Source organism: Solanum tuberosum, unplaced genomic scaffold, assembly GCF_000226075.1.
Source record: "Solanum tuberosum cultivar DM 1-3 516 R44 unplaced genomic scaffold, SolTub_3.0 scf00365, whole genome shotgun sequence".
Lineage (NCBI taxonomy): Eukaryota > Viridiplantae > Streptophyta > Magnoliopsida > Solanales > Solanaceae > Solanum > Solanum tuberosum.
Genome location: NW_006239290.1, coordinates 453,083 through 473,884, shown reverse-complemented (window position 1 = coordinate 473,884; position 20,802 = coordinate 453,083). Strand labels below are relative to the sequence as shown.

The 20,802-nt window shown below is 34.7% G+C and overlaps 2 protein-coding genes across 3 annotated transcripts; one reads left to right on the top strand and one right to left on the bottom strand.

Moving 5' to 3' along the window:
* Nucleotides 1-1,884: 1,884 nt before the first annotated feature.
* LOC102581594 (zinc finger protein ZAT5-like) lies at nucleotides 1,885-4,404 on the top strand. The gene has a single exon (XM_006361646.2). It carries the CDS (start codon nucleotides 1,904-1,906, stop codon nucleotides 3,008-3,010), a length of 1,107 nt encoding a protein of 368 aa, XP_006361708.1. The 5' UTR covers nucleotides 1,885-1,903; the 3' UTR covers nucleotides 3,011-4,404.
* A 90-nt stretch (nucleotides 4,405-4,494) lies between these two features.
* LOC102581262 (pullulanase 1, chloroplastic) lies at nucleotides 4,495-19,846 on the bottom strand. Of its 2 annotated transcripts, XM_006361645.2 has the most exons (28): nucleotides 19,518-19,843; nucleotides 18,512-18,647; nucleotides 18,376-18,428; nucleotides 18,144-18,252; nucleotides 17,474-17,610; nucleotides 17,132-17,331; nucleotides 16,846-16,995; nucleotides 16,433-16,493; nucleotides 14,431-14,551; nucleotides 13,976-14,066; nucleotides 13,786-13,879; nucleotides 13,557-13,652; nucleotides 13,314-13,454; nucleotides 11,681-11,731; nucleotides 10,391-10,461; nucleotides 10,097-10,189; nucleotides 9,720-9,810; nucleotides 9,514-9,585; nucleotides 9,376-9,432; nucleotides 8,282-8,350; nucleotides 8,058-8,114; nucleotides 7,815-7,889; nucleotides 6,393-6,481; nucleotides 6,111-6,188; nucleotides 5,767-5,905; nucleotides 5,412-5,521; nucleotides 5,204-5,303; nucleotides 4,495-4,939 (listed from the first exon to the last, which is right to left on the bottom strand). In XM_006361645.2, the coding sequence occupies exons 1-28, from the start codon at nucleotides 19,728-19,730 to the stop codon at nucleotides 4,838-4,840; spliced, it is 2,856 nt and encodes a 951-aa protein (XP_006361707.1). In that variant the 5' UTR covers nucleotides 19,731-19,843; the 3' UTR covers nucleotides 4,495-4,837. The 2 variants fall into 2 exon arrangements, with proteins under 2 accessions (XP_006361707.1, XP_015170912.1); XM_015315426.1 differs by lacking the exon at nucleotides 6,111-6,188 and having other exon boundaries at nucleotides 19,518-19,846.
* Nucleotides 19,847-20,802: the final 956 nt, after the last annotated feature.

Here is a 20,802-nt window from a genome sequence, read left to right as displayed (position 1 = left end):
TTAAAACTATTTTTTTCGGATATATTGTAATTTAGTTTTTGTATTTGAAGAAAAAAATTGGGTCATCTATAATAAATTTTACAAGAATATTAGCAAAACTTAAATAAATTTGACCATCAAAATAATAAATCTAAATTTGTCATTGAAACAAAAAAAATAAAAAATAAAAAAATATATTTGAGGAGGATTAAAATATACCCATATGGGGATTATATTTTTTTAAAATAATTAAAAAAATTAAACTAAAATTAATTTTTTCACTTCCATTAGAGGAAAAGGGCATATGTGAGCCATTTGTATAACAATAGGGGTATATATGAGCCACTTTTATAATGAGGGGTATATCAGCTCTAAATGACAAAGTTGAGGGGTATATCAGACCCTTTTCCCTTTAATAAATATATCAATTCATGACCTTATTTTATACGAAAGGGGAACATGAATCATAATTTCATTCCAACCGGGAATCTTTTCTATTTTTTTGTTTGTTTTGTTTCGCTTGATTCTATTATTCTATTGTTTTAAGAATATTTTAGAAATTTGAAGTTAAAATGGAAAAATTACCCTTTAGTATTCCTATTTCATTACTGAACTACTGGAAATATCTAATCAGAATTACTTTTCTAATTCTTGTTCATGTATTTTTGTTACTTCACTCAAAAAATCATTCAACTCGAAAGAATATATCCAATTGCTTTTTAATCACATATCACCTAAATTTTTAAGTCACTAACTATACATACAAACACATAAACCACATTCCATCATGGTAAGACATGCAAAGAATATAATAAAGTCATGATTAGAACTTGTCTTAGGACTTAGTTTTCACCTTAATTAATTATAATTATTTTCCTTAAAAAAAGAAAAAAAGATGAATCTTTTAGAGTAATATCAATATGTCATGTGCAATACAAACGTGGTTACACATATAAGACTTTCCATACTTCACTACACATCTAATTCATGTTAATTATTTGACACTCATTATCCAACTATTGCTTATCTTATTATAAAATTATATATTATATACTATAAAAATGAGCCAGCAAAGCTACGTGACAATTAATTTTTATTAGTCTCCAACCTTTGTGGGTGACAGATGGATTTTCAGTTTTATATATGAAAATTCCCAATTGTTGGATTTTTATAACAGACAAGACAAGCGAATTTAAAAGTTAAACTTTAAAAGATTAATATTTAAGTTTTTAACATTAAAATGATTATTATTTTAAAATTTCTAGACATGAATTTATATGCTCAACATTCAAACTTTGATGAATTCATATGAACTTGATACTGAAAGACTAAATTTGTACCTTCCACTATTCGAAATTTACTTACTACTTCAGATGGAATGATATTCAGACAATTTTTTTGTCATTAATTCCAACACTCTATTTTCTGATAGGAAAATCTTATTTGCATATGAATATATCCGTCTAAAATTAGTGTATTTCTAAAAGATCATTATATTCTGTTCATTTCGTAAGTGATCAAAAAATTTAGTTATGTACATATTTTGAATTACAATGGTCATTGTCCTACCTTGAGTTCTCTCCATCCAATTCTCCCCATTTATCTCTCATTAATCATTAATTATCTACTCTTTTAAACCTCCCTATAATTGATAGATAAAATACTAATTAACCTCACTTACTATATACATCAATTTCTAGTGGTGCAATTTTTCTCACTCCATTGACTACTTTTCTCACATTCACTATATTTACATATCATCAACTCTTCTACCATCAAACCATCCTCTTTTTGTGTTTTTTCTCCCTTCTTTTCTCTCATTCCTCAAAAAAAAAGAAAAAAATTTGCTTTCATTTCACATATATTTTTTTGTTTTTAGGGTTAATTAATGTGTAAAACATTTGATGTTGGATAAAGGGAAATTATGGAGGCTCTTGAGGAAGTGGTAGTTTGTCCTTCTAAGGACCTCTTCCACATCGTTAAGGGCAAAAGAACCAAACGTCTTAGACTTCAATCTCCAAATATCCCTTTCTCCCTCACAACATCACATGATTCATTAAACGCATGTGATATCGCGATAGAAAATAGCAGTAACAACAACAATAACAATATTATCAACAATATTGATAACGATAATAGAGATGATGTTGCTTGCAATGATGAAGGCATTGCATGTAATGACAACAACATTAGCAACAACAACAACAACAACAATAATAATGAAGCTCTGTCTTCAGCCGCCTCGTCTGAGGTGTTTATCAACACGTTTACCGAGGAGGAGGAGGAAACCGCCAAGTGTCTTGTCCTATTGTCTAAAGGACGCAATGACCATCCCCCTCCTCGTAGGTTGATCAATAATAATAATGTCGATTTTTTCAACGAGGATTTAAGGTTGTACCCAACGAAATTCAATAGTAAAAGGTACATTGAGACATCCACCAACTCCATAGATGGTACAAAAGCAGGAATATACGTGTACGAATGCAAGACATGCAATCGTACATTCTCGTCTTTTCAAGCACTAGGTGGACACAGAGCAAGTCATAAGAAGCCAAAGACATTAAACACCGAGTTTAACAAGAAATCATATTTCGATTTCTCAGATGAAGATGATTATCATTTACAACACTCACCATCAACATTGTACAACAAAAACAAGAATACTAACAACATCAACAAAAACTTGCCAAATTCTTCCAACAACAAGTACTCTTCTTCTTCTCCTAGAATTCATGAATGTTCATATTGTGGTGCTGAATTTACCTCAGGACAAGCATTAGGTGGTCACATGAGACGCCATCGTGGGGGCGCTAACGTAAATTCACCTTATCATTTGAGCAATTTAAGTCCAGCAACTTCTATAGATCAAGAATTTGGTAACAATAATAATATTATGAAGAAACAAAGAGATCATGAGTTGTCTTTAGACCTTAATAATCTTCCAGTTCATCAAGATGATCATCCTGTTGTATCCTTAAAGCAACAAGATCAAGAACAAACACAAAGGCAACTTGTTGATTGTCATTATTGACAATAATGCAGGTTTATTTTTTTTACTTTTTAACCATACAACTATATAGTAAATATTTCTCTCATTGTTAAATACAAATTATTTTTATTCTTTAACATCAATTGAGTGGGTATTATAGTAAAAGTCACTTAGTATTTTTTTTTTTATGGTGCCAGCTTTATTTGCTTCATGTTAATTCTCATGCTACATGAATCAACATTCATGCCGAGGGTCTATCGGAAATGTTATTTCTACCCCACAAAGATAGAGATAACGTTTGTGCATATCTTATTCTTTTTATATTTGTAAAATTACACTGACTATATTATTATTGTTAATTAACATGCATACATATCCTTTTTGAGGATCTACGGTCCATTAGAGTTGGTTGATTAGCTAGCATTGACCTTTTAATTAAGTTAGGTCTTTAATTTGAATTGTACATCACCTTTTTCTTATTCCCGTCATTACATTTTATGTGAAAATATTTGATTGAACATATGATGAGTTAAAGAAGACGTGTGACATGTAAGCCACACATACAATATAATATAACGTACCAATATTCTTTTATAAATATAGTGGTGAGAATTTCAAATGTCTTTTAGTGGAGGCAAAGTCCTAACAAGTCATGCTATTAAAATAAAATTAACACCTAGTGGTATTCACAGTTCCATTATAAATCTTGGATCTTCACATGCAATTTCTTATATACACTTATCACAAGATTGACAATACACACACAACAAGAAAGGATCCTCCCATTTTCTTTCTAATGAAGCTTTTGTTTAACAAGTGACCTTTTAGATGCATGCATGTGTAATTCAATTTAATTATTTATAGCCATTTTCAATTTAGTTCTTTTTAGTCAGCTTGTGCATACCTTGATTATTCCACCAGATACCAACAACTATCTCCCACTAGCACAAATATCAAGTATTAAGCTTACCATGTATTTTTGCAAGAAGTTGTTCACACAATTACTCGAACCCATAACCTCTAATCACATGGCAACAACGGTATCAATTACGCCAAGTCTCCCTTTTTAGTTTCCTTTCTTGATTCAAAATATTGGAAAAAGTAATTTGTGAAAAGGCATGCATATCATATTCCAAGTGGAGATTTGGTTGTGGAAGACAAGTAACTTGCATGAAAGAATTATTTAGGTTTGTGTATTGCACGTAAGGAAAGTTGTTGCAAGAGACAGGCAAAGTTCACTTCATGTCCTAAACCTACCCCTTTTTTATCCTTTCATTAATTTGATAACACATGAATAATCACACAATTCGATATAGTATTAAAACAAATAGAGATACTACATTCACGTCTCACCATCATCATTGACAAAAAAAATAAAAATTTAAATGTTTTGTCTAAGAAAAATTTATTAGACCTGAATATATTATCATCTACTAGGTACTATTCTTCTACACTCCTCCAAACGACACCCGAAGTCTCTTATCTAAAATGACCGACATGGAAATCTGACAAGTTGACTCTTAAAATTTGACACAAAATAAGAACTTAAACAACTAGAATAACAAATATTTGAATTTAAGACACTAGTATTACACAAATATTTAACTTATTAATTCTCTCTGATTATTATCAACTTAATAATAAAACATAATCATTTTTCTGGCAACTTCCCTGTTGAATAACCAGAGAACTGGGATTATTTTTGTGGTATATTTATTTATTGATTCTCCAGGGCCAATTTTCTAGAACTGAACATAACAAGTTACAGTTCATGTACCTTGCGTAAATGTTGCTGAACTGTGAAAGTGATAATACACGAGCATAACTCACCGATCCAGGTTTCCCTTTTTATGAAGAGCAAACGGAATTTTACCGAGGCTGAACAAACACAGAAGTTGTTCGGGCAGGCACGTTAAAGCAACCCGAGGATGCATCATATGTTGAGTTCTTAACAACGTCAGTTGAGTTCATCTGGAGATGCAACAATGAACGTCATATGATCAGTAGCTAGTCATGCATGAAGATGAGATTGTGTTAATACTTAAGACACTTGCAGACTGCAGTAAAGGCCCAAATCCGACCTAACAATGTCCAAGATGTTTAAGTTCCATACACAATCCCCCTCTTTATAAACTCCGCAGAGAGGCTTGTAACATGTGTTTTACGGAAGTAGATTAAATAGTCTGGCATATTCGGATATGCATGTAAGAATTGCAACATAAAACAAATAAATACCTGTACTGGATGCAACTGAAGAGATTTTGCTTTTAGTGCAAGATTGGCAAATGAGACATCAGTTGGGCAAGGATTAATGATGACAACTATATAGGAATAACTGGTAAAATGAGAAAAAAAAATATCGTCATTCAATTAATGGTTCAGGTATATATCAACAGAAAAAAGGAGCAGTTCGGAAGCCTAACGATGGATTAGATTTACCCACATTGGATCCAATTGAGAGAGCCCTGGAACTCCCTGGTGGCCATCTTCAATGCTCATTACTATAAGTCCAGGAATCCATGAAGGACCAGTATTGTGAAATCGTACTCTTTCCTGGTGAAAGATGTCAATTTGTGACGTTGAAACACAGAAGTAATTGCACAATACTGAAGAAACAACAACAACATACCCAGTGTAATCCCACAAATGAGGGTCTGGGGAGGGTGGTGTGTAGGCAGCCTTACCCCTACCTTGTGAAGAGAGAGAGGCTGTTTTGAGTAGACCCTCGGCACAATACTGAAGAAAAAGTAGCCAAAATATTTTCATTAGACTTCATCGATATGTATTTAAATTCTAACCTGGATAGCATTGGCCGTCTTTAACCGGAAGAGTGGTGAGGAGTATCGTATTTGCATTAGATTCAAAAAGTTTTCAACAGCTGCAAGGATATGACTCTTCTGAGGCTTGTAGGATGGATCTGCTAGTCTTGGTTTGATTCTGAAAATAGAAACAAAGATGGAAGTACTTTTAGACAGGTTACAAATAGGAAAACCATCTTGATTGTATGTATCAGAACTTCACCAAAGAACACGTGCATTTCACCCCATCCAACCACCCCACTGCCCCAAAGAGAAAAGTCCCAACTCTATCTTTTTCTCATGGAGGAAATATAAAGGTAAAGGGTAGTAATGAAATCACTAACAGTGGCCAGTTTCTTTCATTCTTCTCTTTCGGAGGGATGCCAACACCCCAGTTGTTAGAGTTGTAGCTAAAGTCCAGCCTGAAAAATCACAGTATACAAACATCCACTATATAAAGGAAAACATTAACTAGAAGTAAAAGAAGAAAGTAAGATTGAGGACCAGAAAAGACGTCATTATCTAAAACAGAAAATGAACAGTAAAAAGCAAGTCATCCTAGATTCTAAATTATCAAAACACAAGTCACTGAAGAAAGTAACTTGCAAAAGGGAGAGGTGGTGGACCTGTTGAACCAATCACCAGAGTTGTAGGAGTCACGGTCTATTGATTTTGAGCGCAGCATTTCATCTCCAGCGTGGAAAAACGGTATTCCCTGTGAAAGGTTAGCAAGATCAGTACTGCAAGATGAAGAAAAAATATCACAATCAAACTAACTTAAAAGTTAGCATGATAAGTATGTGTTTTACTTAATTTATCATGCAAATCAAAATAGTAACATTGAGTTTGATCTGTGTAGTTTCCCTATCGTCAACCATAAACATCATACCTGCATATCTTTCTATAGCAAATTGAAAAAGGACTCGAAAACAATAAAACTTCGCTTCTTTTTTTCTTTTTATGGAAACCTATAACATTCTCTTTCCGAGGCTCAATACAAGGAAAAACACATAGGATCTACAGCTTAGGGGTTACAGCAACATTATTTAAGCCATTAAGATAATATCATTAGCTATCATATTCCTAACAACTGATCAAGCAGAACAGGCAGTTTTGATTCTAGCCTACTTGTGGTCCATTTTCAGTTAAAAGATTGGACCATTCATTTAAAAGATTGGACCAAAACTAATAAAAAGTTAAAAACCGCTATATGAATCCTCTATATCCATTCAGCTCCATTTGGATCCTTTCCGTTACAATGCTCAATAATTTGTATTTAAGACAATTTAGGTTTTTTTACACTAGAGATCCTCTATCTCCGTAGCGTCCTTGCATTGGCATGCATATCTCTAAACAAACTAAAAAAGATACTGCTCAACACCAGACTTAATGCAAGTGTACCAATATGACTAAGACTTTAATTCCAACTAATTGATATCTACATTTGGATCTATTAGTTTCCATTATGTTCAATTCTTCGTAAGTTTGTATAGATTTCTAGAGATTGTAGATGTTTTGGTACAACTTCCATTCTATGTGATTTTAGATCTACCTAATCCTCTTTAACGCTTTCAATTGTCATAATGCCACACCAATAGACTAGTGCATTTGAAGGTTTACCTGGGACATGACCAAACCATCTCAGGTGACCATGTCTCATCATATCCTCTATTTGTGCTACTTGTATATTCTGTCAAATGTGATCATTTTTAATTTTATATAACAGTAGATCATTCTTATTATAGGTAAAAATATTAGTTATATGTATTTCTACGACACTCATTGTGTGGACATGTAAGGCCTTGGAGGCCCAACACTCACCCATATTATCTTTGCTAGTCTCAAACACTCACCCATATAGAACTGTCTTTTTTACTTCAGCAAGTATCTTCCTATCAACATGACCCAAAAGTAAACGTAGAACAAAGAAGCTTTAACAAGATTTTACTTGCACCAGCATACCTGTAAATATACATTAACATATAGAAAGTAGGTAAAAGTAAAGTATAAGGCACGTTAATTCTTCCAAGGAACAAACTGAATCTGACCTGAGAAAGGGCTATTACACTGGTCGCTAAGTGGTTCATCCTGCATCTCTCCTCCACAGAAATGTCCTTTGGAGTCTATCAAAGTGAAGCAACTAATTTATACAGGAACAGAAACAATGGATGTATAGGTTGCATACTTGCATATTACCTATCGAGTTTCAGACCGTGTGCCATTGGTCTTCAAGTATTTCTTGGTTATCAAAAAAGAAAAAAAAGGTGGCATATTGCAAGAGAAAAAATTACCTTAAGACTAATGATGTCAAACAGTGTCTCATTGTCATGAGCAGACACGTAGTTAACCTGCATATAACAAAAGCAATTACATTGTTTTGGAATGTATTTCCAAGTAGAATTAACTGGGAAAAATGTCTGACAAGATTATGATAGCGTTAATGATGCAGTAAATATAGCTCTCACTGAAATGAAGTTGTTCAATCATAAATAACAATAGACACATAGTTCCTTACTGTTTCAACAGGAGAAGAAGCATATCCAACTGGCTTCCCGTCATACATTAGCACTTCAGATCCTTTCACCTGGGTAAGAAGAGTATACAGTATTCAACATATCTCCAGTGTCAAGTTATGTTTGTACATTCTAAAAGATAAACTTTCAGTTCAGCTCGAAACGTGGTCCTCTGTGAAACTTGCCTTAGGCAAATCCGACATCAGAAAGGGAGGCCTGTGAGGGTGAGTTTAGGATCAACTGTCAAGGCGGTCTTAATATAAATGCATCTTTTGAATATTTCACTTGAGAACATTTTGCAGCTAGTAGTATTTTTCATTAGTTTCTACTTTCTAAGACTCTGAAGTTTTATATCCAAAAGAAGATTCATGCAAATGCATTCCACATGGATTTCTGGTCAGATCGACCCTTAGGAAGATAAAAATGATTATCTATTTGGGGCATAGGAAAAAGTTAATACATGCATTTATTTAGCTGGGCAAACTTACCACACTTCATGGTAAAGTTTTCATTGACAAAATTATTTCATGACCTTTGCAGTCAAATGTAGAATCAAGGCCGGGAAAACTGCATCTGGGACATGGAAAAAAAAAAACTCTATGCCCCTGGCTGTCGACATAAACCAAAAAGCACGCAGCTTTGACAGAAGTACAATTATAACACTTGGTATGACTCACAATTCACAAACAACCCAAATCAGTCCTAATTTGTTTTTGCAGTATCAAAAGGATGTAACAAAAAGGATAGCAGATCAAGCTAATAAGATGAAAAAAATGATTAAATCGGTCAACAATATTAGATTTTAATAAATTGGACCAGACCTACTTATTTAATAGTACGCCCTAATACATCATAAAAGTTTTCTTTGGCTTATTGGCTAATGAACCTATCAAAGAAACAATAGGTACAAGAGTATCGACTTTCTTAATTGCCTTGGTGATTAGAAATGAATAGTAATAATTATCTACAACTTCAATCGTAATGATCATCAGAAATAAACAGTAACAATTATCTTATAACTTCAATTGTAATGAATTGCAATGTCATTGTGATGTGAACATGATGCAAAGCAAATAGCAATCGAATCTATGGATACCTCTTGACCATCACAGTTCGTTAGCACAAAATCCTTCAAGTTTGCAGCCATGCCAACCTGAAAAGTAAACATGCTCTTTGATAAGAAAGAAGAACTTTAGAAATATTTATGCCATGCAACTGGAGTAGGGCAGAGTACCTGAATGTGATCCTTCGACACAGTAAGCATACGTTCTACATTGGCTTTATCACCAAGATCATGACCGTTAGGCTGAAGAGCAGCATGTACAAGTTATTGAGACGGTGCTTCATGTGGATATACAATGATTATTCATATTATGTAGAAAAATGGCAGGAATTTATCACAAACTTTATATTTCCAAGTGCCTAAAAGTTTATCATTACCTCCAAATAAAGGCCAGTTACAAAACCTTGATGTAGAGGATGACCAAAAGGTGATCCACCCAGTAAAGCATCCCGAATACGATCATTGAAGCTAGTAACGAATCAAGAACAGACAAGAACAGACAATGAGGAACATACTTTAAGATAACTTCATGAGATAAATAGAGTAGGGACAAGGAAATATTCCCGTTTAAGCCTAAGAGCTCTTGAAAGCATTATCCCACAGTAGCTGGAATTATGTCATCTTCTTTATTGTTAGAGCTTCACTTTGCAATTTATTATTGGTTCATAAGAAGAGAAATTCACATGCAGACACACAAGGAATAGGAAATCATCTTCGTTTGACAGACAAATCGGAATAAACTCAGAAGTAGCACCTCCCAATTCCAGCTCCAAAAAGGTTGAATTGTGATGCATTTATCCCACGTCCGTTCTTTGCCACTTCACCAAAATCCCATCCTTCACCATATCTGAAATGAAAATATCATTAAGAATCAACTGATAAAAAGGAAACAGAGAATCAATGTAATGTTCAAGAACAACTAAAAGTACCTAAATAATCATGGGCATAGAAGATGAAATAAGGATATCTTTTTTCAGATTTAAAAGACTACTATAAAACATGACATATCTAGTAATAAGGATTGATCATCAATGGTAACAGTCCTTACATATAAATACTTGATCCATCCACACCATTTTCTTCTGTTGACAAGCTATTCAGCAATGACTTTGCCTTCAACTACATTCAAAGACACGGCGATCATAGTGTTAGCACACTTAGCTTTGAGCACCAGTACTTTTTAAAGAACCAATTAATCAAGAATTTGAACACACAAGGAGCATAATTAACTATCCTCTTGTTTATAGCTTTACTAACTACTGAAATGCACAAATAAGTGTTGTCCTAGTCCTACTCAGACGATTGGCAGCAAGTAGACATGCCTACAACCTGAGTAATCATGTTAGCCTGTGCATGACAACAATGTTATGTGACATCATAATTTTCGTATAAAGATGTCAATTGGATATGGGTTAATCATAAAACTGCATAAAGTAAAACATTTTGGTTAAAAAAGCAAACCATAAACAAGAAGTAAAAAAGAATATCCTCTTTTAGATTTAAAGAAAACAGACTCTTTTAATCCTATCTAAGATTAAACCCAATACACTCAGGTCGTCTTACTTATGTTAGACAAGGTCACTGCAAAACAATAATCTCCCGCCTATAAAACCACAGATCACCTGAAAGATGCAAGACAGTGACCTAGAAAATTACTTACAACATAAATTATTTAACATCAACAACGACAACATACTCATTGTAATCCCACAAGTAAAATATATATATTACTACCTATATTATCCATGTCCTTAATATAAAATTTTAATGCATTTTCATTGGACCTACTCTTTGAAACACAATATTTTCCTCTATGCTATTCTTCCAAAACACCAAGGTTTATATACGGCCAACGTGTGTCGAAGCAAATATGCCAGGACTCATCATTTTAATGTTTTCTAAATCTCCATGTCAAGTCAGATGTGCCTATCAAATTGGGACAGAGGGAGTAATTAGAACTGGGACTCAAATATTAGGTACCCAGGGGATAATAATCTCTGCTTATTTTATCTTGATCTTTTTCTCCATGAGCTTTATGCTAACACGAGATATCCCAATTCTCAGAGGAAGATCCATTGGTAACTACTAGGACCGTATGATACTTGCAACAGCCTAAAATATAGAGAACTGGCTTCTCAACATTTTAGCCTTCACTTGTCTTTCCATCTCATGCATATAACTTGTACCAAAAACCACAGGAAGCATTATCTTGTAAAATTTCATCTACAACTGGAAAAACTAATAAGAAATAATTACTGCATAGCATTTTGCCTTCCTAAACGGACGAAATGGAGACAATTTTCTCTAACCCACAAAAGGAAAAACTTTAAATACTTACCATTGTACGCTTCATTATGTGACCCATCAGGTCAAACCGAAATCCATCAATCTGCAGAAGACGAACAAGGTTAACACATATATTCTCTTTCAGAGAAGAATAGGAATTCTTACTCAAGGACAAAAGCATCAGCGTGTACACACATAGAGAACACGAAATGGGATATGTGACATCAATTGTGTGAATTAAGTAAGATAAAGTTAACTGATTTTATTAGTTATGAGTTGGTTTGACATATAATAGAGTAAACATTAACTTCTGTGTTTCTTGAGAAAATCACTTAGTAACTGTTTTAGGCATTTGCCATGTTCAGTCATCAACATCAAGAACATAAAGCATGGTTTCGGTGCGATATTTGAGCAATAAGAACTGTTTATGGGACTGTTAAAGCAATGAACTGCCCCATCTAAAAGATCAAACTGTTAGAGAGGGGACACTTTTATTGATTTACTCTAGGTCTTCCATACGTCCGCGTGAAATAGTTTATTGTTAAGTAGCGTTAAGACTCGAACTCAAGACCTTTGAGGCTCTTTCCACTCTGATGCCATTTTGAAAAGTTTAAACTGTTAGATGGAGACACTTTGTATTTGTTTAGGTCTTCAACAGAGCCTTTGGGGTGGTATACATGTTATCTTGTTTCTGATAGTTTAAACAATTAAAGTGGAAATGACACGGAAAATTGCTTAACAGGCAGTTAAGTCAACCACAAGAAAATCAAGGAACCATTATTCCATTTAGCACTAGCAAGTGTTTTCCTGTGCTAATTAATGACTAGATAAGATACATTAGTCAATCCATTATCAGAAGCCCATTTCATTTCACAGAAAAATATATCATTTTAAGAGCCTCCTGTCGTACGTGAACTCATAGGTAGCATAAAAAGCATCAGTTTCTTCTGGGATTATGGTTCCACGGTTTCTGAATTTAATTCCATTTCAAGTACTTTTGCATGCTCGAGATTAGTAACTAAAGTCACATGTCAGACAATCTCTAAGTTGAGTTACCAGGTTTTGAGACTCAGTCCGTCAGTCGTGACATCTATCCAGTATAATATTTCAATGCCAGACTTCAAAACTAAAGCTTCTCATCATTAGAAACTCCTATAGAAACAAATCTGAAGGTGCTCCTATTTCTCATGCTTGTAATGGCGAAGAAGTTCAAAGTTTTTAACACTACAGTTGGATTACGATATTCAATGTAAGAGTTCCTAGCTTCGGACTTCCCAAAAATAAAATTGATCTGGAGCTTACACAGGTTTCATTTGCTGGAAGACCAAGCTGTCTAAATTATGCTCTAGCAATCCACATTCATATCCCGTCCGATCTTTAAATTTCAAAAAGCCTTGATAACAACTACATTTGACAATCTCCTTTATCTTTAAAAAGCCAATCTCGAAAGTTAACATAACAATTTTGGATCTTATAAAAATTAAAATACTAAAACAGCAAAGTAGAGGTTATTAATAAACTACATACATTCACACTGTCCCTAAAATATGAGTACGCAGGCCATAGCGTTAAACAGAATATTCAGCCAAACAAAACAAGAAGAAACCATAAAACAGAAGAAACAAATTTACGCTCTACAATTCCCATATCGTAGCAATTGCATTCGAGGGTGGAGGGAAGCATACCTTATAATGAACTGCCCAGCACTTGAGGTCGTCAAGAATTAAGCGCTCAACCATGAAATGCTCACTGGCGGTATTGTTTACGCATGTGCTATTTTCAATGCCACCATCAGCATTTCTCCTTAGAAAGTAACCTGGAACGATCTATTGAAAGAAAACCCAATACAAAATACGTATAAGGAGACCAAGTTTATTATAAGGCTATAACCATAAAGTTTAATGAGGTGGAACACAATGATTCGTCACCTTGTCTAGAACAGAGAAGTCACTAAAGGGACCACTTGCATGTAAATGATTGTAAACAACATCCAATACAACACGTAGACCAATACGATTAAGTGCCTGTAAACCAATTAAGCCTTAGAGTGGCACCAAGGAATTGAACAATATAGGACGATGGTCAGGTTGATGGTTTATTTTGTATAAACATAAGAATGAACAACAAAGTTGGATCTTTAGATGAAAGAAGATCTACCTGCACCATTTTCCGAAACTCAACGATACGACAAGGACCATTTGCATTACCAGCATAGCTTCCCTTTGGAACTCCCCAGAGAACAGGATTATACCTTTTCTTAGGCAGCCAACAATTCAATTTTCACACACTGGTCAGGAAACTACAATCAGCTTAGACACAAGTTGAAACTCTAAGCACAGTATCTCACCCCCAATTATAGCCATCTTCATCTTGGATGGCTGTGATAAGAGCTTGCTGCTCCTCAGAATCTGGTGGAAAAGAGTTGAGTTTCTCGATATCTGATAAAGACATCACATGAGAGACCAGGAAACAAAAATGAATGAGATGAGATTCCAAGGGAAACCCCAAAAAGGCAATTTACAACCTCATCATAAAACCTAGAACAGACGTGGCACTAAACTAATCTGAATATTTCTATCTTTAGCTAATTATCCACTCTGTCATGGTAGCATGTGACAAAACAGCAGATCTGGTTTGAGAGAAGTAAATCCCTCGTTTTGGTCTTTTATTGCGTTATTTTCAAATTACCAACTTCAGCTTCATTTATAATTTGTGCTGAAAAGAAAGGAGAACAAAAGAAATACTAAAATCTTTAATGGGGAACCCCCTGTCCAAACTGAAAAAAAATTTGAAGAGCTTTACCTGTATACTTCCATTTATGTTTCTCATCTTCGACACCAGCAAATTGATAGGTTGGCAGCAGGTGGACATGAGTGATACCAGCACTTGATAATCTTTTCAAATGTTGGACACCAGCTGAGTCCTTCAAGCATAATGAGATCAGGGCTTGCTTATGGGACATTCAATGCCACCTAAGTTCAGCGCTTATGTGCTACAAAACTTTCTAATGCATTGTGCCATTGTGTCAACTGTGGGTGCTGGCTTAGATGTTTCCATTACCCGTTATTCAAAAGCTTGTATAACTAACACAAAATCAGATAGCTAATACAGCACTTAAAACCTGGTCGTGGATTTTCTCTAACAACACGGAGTAAAAAAATGCTGCTATAAAGCATAATGCACAAATAAATGAACAGAATGAAGGAGTGACATTTGCTTGACTTGCAAACTGATGCCAGACTAGTTGTCAAAATTCAAAAAATGCACCAATGGGCTACCAAATTGGGCCAAACTTTTGTGATGAGCTAGGTAACGAAGCCTAAAATGAGACACTTATATGTACTGTTGGTTTAAAGAACTCCCCAAGTTTTCTTTCCTAAAAAGTGTTGACAACAACTTATAAGACCAAGCCCAGGTTGCAAGGTTCAGATTCTTCGGGTTTCACCTTAGATTTAGTTGTCTCTCGTGAAGGAGTAACCTTTGTTGTAATTCTTGCTAGAATTGGGTAACATTGTCATTAATGGCTTATCACAAATAGTACAACAACAACAACAACAACAACAACCCAGTGAAATCCCACTAGGTGGGGTCTGGGGAGGGTAAATAGTACGCAGACCGTACCACTACCTCGGGGAGGTAGAGAGGCTGTTTCCAAGAGATTATCACAAATAGTACAACAACAACAACAACAACAACAACCCAGTGAAATCCCACTAGGTGGGGTCTGGGGAGGGTAAATAGTACGCAGACCTTACCACTACCTCGTGGAGGTAGAGAGGCTGTTTCCAAGAGATTATCACAAATAGTACAACAACAACAACAACCCAGTGAAATCCCACTAGGTGGGGTCTGGGGAGGGTAAATAGTACGCAGACCTTACCACTACCTCGTGGAGGTAGAGAGGCTGTTTCCAAGAGATTATCACAAATAGTACAACAACAACAACAACCCAGTGAAATCCCACTAGGTGGGGTCTGGGGAGGGTAAATAGTACGCAGACCGTACCACTACCTCGGGGAGGTAGAGAGGCTGTTTCCAAGAGATTATCACAAATAGTACAACAACAACAACAACAACAACCCAGTGAAATCCCACTAGGTGGGGTCTGGGGAGGGTAAATAGTACGCAGACCTTACCACTACCTCGTGGAGGTAGAGAGGCTGTTTCCAAGAGATTATCACAAATAGTACATTAGACAGTAATAGTTCTGAATACTTCTTACTGATAACTTCATAATAATATTAGGGAACCCCGATCACTAAGACCTTCCAGCTCAATAAAAGAATGAGGGAGCTAATATGCTTTCCTGTGAAAGTGAGGAGTTAATCATTTCTCATGGAAATTCAATAAGAAAGTTATTAGCAAGAATGAGAGAATTCGTTTCTTTTGGAGAAGTGTATCTCTATGCGTGGGCGCGCTTCTGTGCATGTGTGTGCATCCTCACTTCAAACCTCAAACACACCCATGAGATCGGTGTACCAATCTAAATCACATTCCTCTCCAGCCACTGCCCATCATTGGTTGCATCACCCATCACACACTACAAACTTATCAGGTAGAATACTATAGCAGTCTTTTTCCAGTCACTTCAAATTACATTTTATGTCATAAACACACTTAGTACACCTATGAGTTGTAGTCCAGTGTAAGTTTACCTTCTACAAAGCTCAAAACTCAGTAGGATACGAAGCAAATGAAGACATGAAATACCATTGCTCAATTCACCTACTGATTAAAAGCTTGAACTCTGTCCCCAAAAACTATACACCCATATAAAACAAATCAAATAGAAAAGTAAAGCTACCTGCGACGTGAAGGCGAGATAACCGCCCTGAAATTCATGAGACACAGTAGGGTCACTGGCACTGGCAAAGTGAAAATCATAGGAAAAGATAAGTGTTTTACAGTAGTGCTAAAAATGCATCTTGATTATATATGCATTACAAGCTTCTTCTCTTGTAAAGTGAACTGCTTGAAACATGTTATCTAAGGAAATGAGTTAATAGTCAAACCCATGTTGTAGGAGCAAAAAGAAAAGTAATGCTGGTGGGATGCAGTAAAATTTGAACATACGATGCACAGGGCTTCTGGATTTCAATGAATATTGACCAATAATTATACAGTTTCAACTCATTAGTATCATCAAGGAACGATTGTTAACAAATATTCAGTAAGATGTTTCCAATATGAATTCAACATAGCAAGATCACTTATCACCTGAAATCTCTAACATGCAGCTCATAGATGCTGACATCAGAAAAGGAAAGAAGATTTGGCTTCTCGTCTTGTAGATTATCCCAGCCTTCAGGTTTTACATCATCAGAATCAAGATTAACTAATAATGTCCGCTTGCCATCAGCAGAGAGACTGCCCATGCAAAAGCAACAAGATGAATGTAGAGAACAGACATTAGACACAGTAATAATTGCACTGCAGAAGCAGCAAGTTACAATCAGTAAAATCAATTTCTTTAAGAGCAAGTGATGAAAACAGAGCGACATACCCTCTGGCATATGGATCATTGCTCACACATTTCTCGATCCGCAAGGTGCTAGGATGGTAAACAGACACTTCATAAACATAGTAGCAACCCTCCCAATGCATTGGCCCCTTAGCACTCCAAACACCGTCTAACTCCTTGAGCTGAACTATTTCTACTGGGTCAGCCTCTGATGGACTCTTATAAATGAGAGCTTCCACTGCCTGGTTTGGTAGGCGTAATCAGAAACAGCAGATTAGTGAAATAACACATTGATCCCTCAATTTTAGTCAGTAAAAAATATTCATTACAAACAAAAGCATTATCTTGGAAGGAAAAGCTATGAGACAAAAGAACAGAACACACTTGAGCAGTTGGCGCCCAAAGGTAGAGAGAGACAGCTTCAGTAGCAAAAACAGCACCAAGGGGCCCAGTATAGGAGAATAACTCATCGAGAATACCAGGTAACTGCAATCCAGTAGCACTTGCACATTTTCCATAAGCTACAAACAACATAAACCCATTTTTGCCAGACATTAGACATGCTTACACATAGCGTGTAATACAGAAGGTGAGGCTGTTGAATCAGATAAGCTAGAGAGTAAAAAGGTATTGAAGTCTCAAATCAAGACAAACAAATGAAGGAACAACGTCGAAGTGTTGACGCAGCAAAGGACTGCTCGAATGTTTATGTTTGCTACTGACAATTTAGAATAGCAGTATATTTCAATAATCACCACCAGATGAATTAGATTTCCCTGAATTATGAGCATACTACAGAACCTGAAACTCAAGTTCATCAACTATGAGTTCTACCAAAAGATGTGAATGATTCATTTTCTTAAGTACATGAATGAGAAATGCTTTTACAAATAAAATCTGAACCTCTAGGGTGCACGGAGAGCTATACACTATAATGCATTAGATGGAAAAGTATCATTTTCAAGTAAAGAGAAATGTGGAGGTGTGGTTCCTACTAAGTGCCGTCTTAGACTTCCTCAAGTGATAGAAAGGCAAAAACAGGGGAACTACTTACAATTGAAGATGCCAACAGCTAATTGGCACTTGACTAAACTTTGGAAGTCCAGAGTTGCAGGGACTTCAAATGCTGCATAATCTCGAATATGAGGAAATTTTTCAATTACCTAAATCAGGAAAATATGTAAGGAAACAAATAACACACATAAATTTGCTCCATCTTTGCACCAATCAGGAAAAAAATAATCCTTCGAACAACTAAAGACCCCATCATGGACTCAGCGACTCACCTGCTGTGGAAGTCCATAGTTTGTCCGTTCAAGTTTGATTTTCACATCATGGCCTGTTATGTATAGAAAAAGCTTAGGATCAGATCTGATTATCGTCATCAAATGGAGTACCCGAGATGCCACCTAGAGTACACACCTTGAATTCCATCACCAGCAACACATAATTCAGCCTTTCTACTAGCATATAAGTAACATTCACCCTCTCCAGCACCCACATTCCAAGCAATTATTGATTTGGTAACCCAAAATGCTCTGCTGTAGAAAAGACTATCCTGCAACCATGAAAAACTAGGCAGTAAGGATGCTTGTGGTTTTAGATATAAAAAATACTCCCTCCGTCCCAACTCATGCGATACTCTTTCCTTTTTATTCAATCCCAAAAAGAATAACACATTTCTATATTCTAGTAACAATTTAACTCAAAACTTATAATTTTACCTTGAAGAGATGATTTACAGCTACAGAAATATCTATATCTTGTTTTAAACCACAAATTTCAAAAGCCTTCATGTCATGCTTAAACTATTTCCCCAGTCAAATACTATCACGTAAATTGGGAACGGGAGTAATGATAATAGTCCCCACACAAAACTCACCATCACTATTATAGAGTTAATTTCTCATAGTCGATCACGCAACTAACAATTTATATCAGAAAGTCACTCAACTTTATTTTGTAACACAAAAATCACTCAATTAGTAACAATTATCTCGACTTTGCTTTATAACTCAGAAACTCACTCAACTTTATTTTGTAACACAAAAATCACTCAATTAATGACAATTATCTCAATTTTGTTTTATAACTCAGAAACTCACTCAACTTTATTTTGTAACACAAAAATCACTCAATTAGTAACAATTATCTCAATTTTGCTTTATAACTCAGTAACTCACCCAACTTTATTTTGTAACACAAAAATCACTCAATTAGTAACAATTATCTCGACTTTGCTTTATAACTCAGAAACTCACTCAACTTTGTTTATTAACTCCCCTATTATATCCTTTCGATTCAAGTTTAAAACATTATATTGCTAATACAATTCAACATAGCTAATAAAACACTCATCTATTATTTTACGCAGAATAAAATATGCAATAAATAGAAATATCAGCAAAATTTCCATAAGTCGCAAAACCTGAGAACACGAAGGGTTTTCAGATTGGTCCTGAACCGGCATTGTTGAGCAGCACCGGAGATTTAAGGAACGAGAAGTTCCCGATTTGAAACCGGATCGGTACCGAGTCAAGGAACTCAGTTGAAGCCTCGATTGAGTTGGAAGAAGGAAGCGAGTGAGCTCGGAAGGTGCAAAAATGGTGGAAAATGGAGTGGATGAAAGTAAAGCAGACATTTGAATAACAGTTACTCAAATTTCTCAGTAGTAGTTGAGTTCGCTCCCTTTTCAGATTGGGATTTTTTTCGTGTTATTTTTTGGGGGTTTTATCAACCCAATACTATGGAAATAGTTCCATTTTGGTCCCCCAAAAAGGACTATTTATGTTTGGGGTAAGTTAAATTTTGATCTAAGGTATAAATTTATATTTTTAATCAAAAAAAATATAAGTAATTTTTATCTTGAATTCTATATAGATATATCTCATCTTATATCATCTAACTTAGTAGTATTATTTTATCCTGCATCTTAAATGAAGTAAATCGGTTTATAAAATATAATCACGAGATAACTTAGTTCGCGAACCAAACGATCCAGTTATATATTACTGAATAGTTTTAATCTTTTATATTAGCTATTTCTAAATCAAATGCTTAATAAGCAAACTTCTTGTAAGGATTGATGTGTGCTTAGAATTCTATAATTAAAAATTCAAGACAACATCATCAAATTTGTGATTTTATAACTAAAAACTCAATGATTGCGTCCTTGAATTTCGTTCGTATAAATTTCAAAATCTAATACATTGTGTTTGAGTTTTTCATATTTTAGCTAAAAGTATTTTAGTATATTTATTTATTTATTGGAATATTAAGGTATACATCTTTCTTAATTATATTTTAAACGACGGCTAAATTTTACTTGGCTAGCTGGGTGCCCTTTTCACATCAATTTGGGCATCTTCACAAATTAATTTGGGCCGTTAATTTCTGACAAGTTATTTAGTGAAAAATCCAATACTATAAAATATTGTTTGTCGAACTATATATAGACTTTTGCGTCAATTTTGCCTCTTAGATAACGTTGTGCAAAATAATATTTTATTATTGTGATAATCTTCGATTATTAAATAAAAATGGAATTGGAATCAAGTTTATCTATCCCTCATTTGATAAAAATAAGATATTTTTTGTGCTTATATATAGAAGAACATTCTTTTAGCTCATAAAAAATTAAGAAACTCAACTTTGGATTTGAATTTTGTCAAATAAATTGATTAATATATATATATATATATATATATATATAT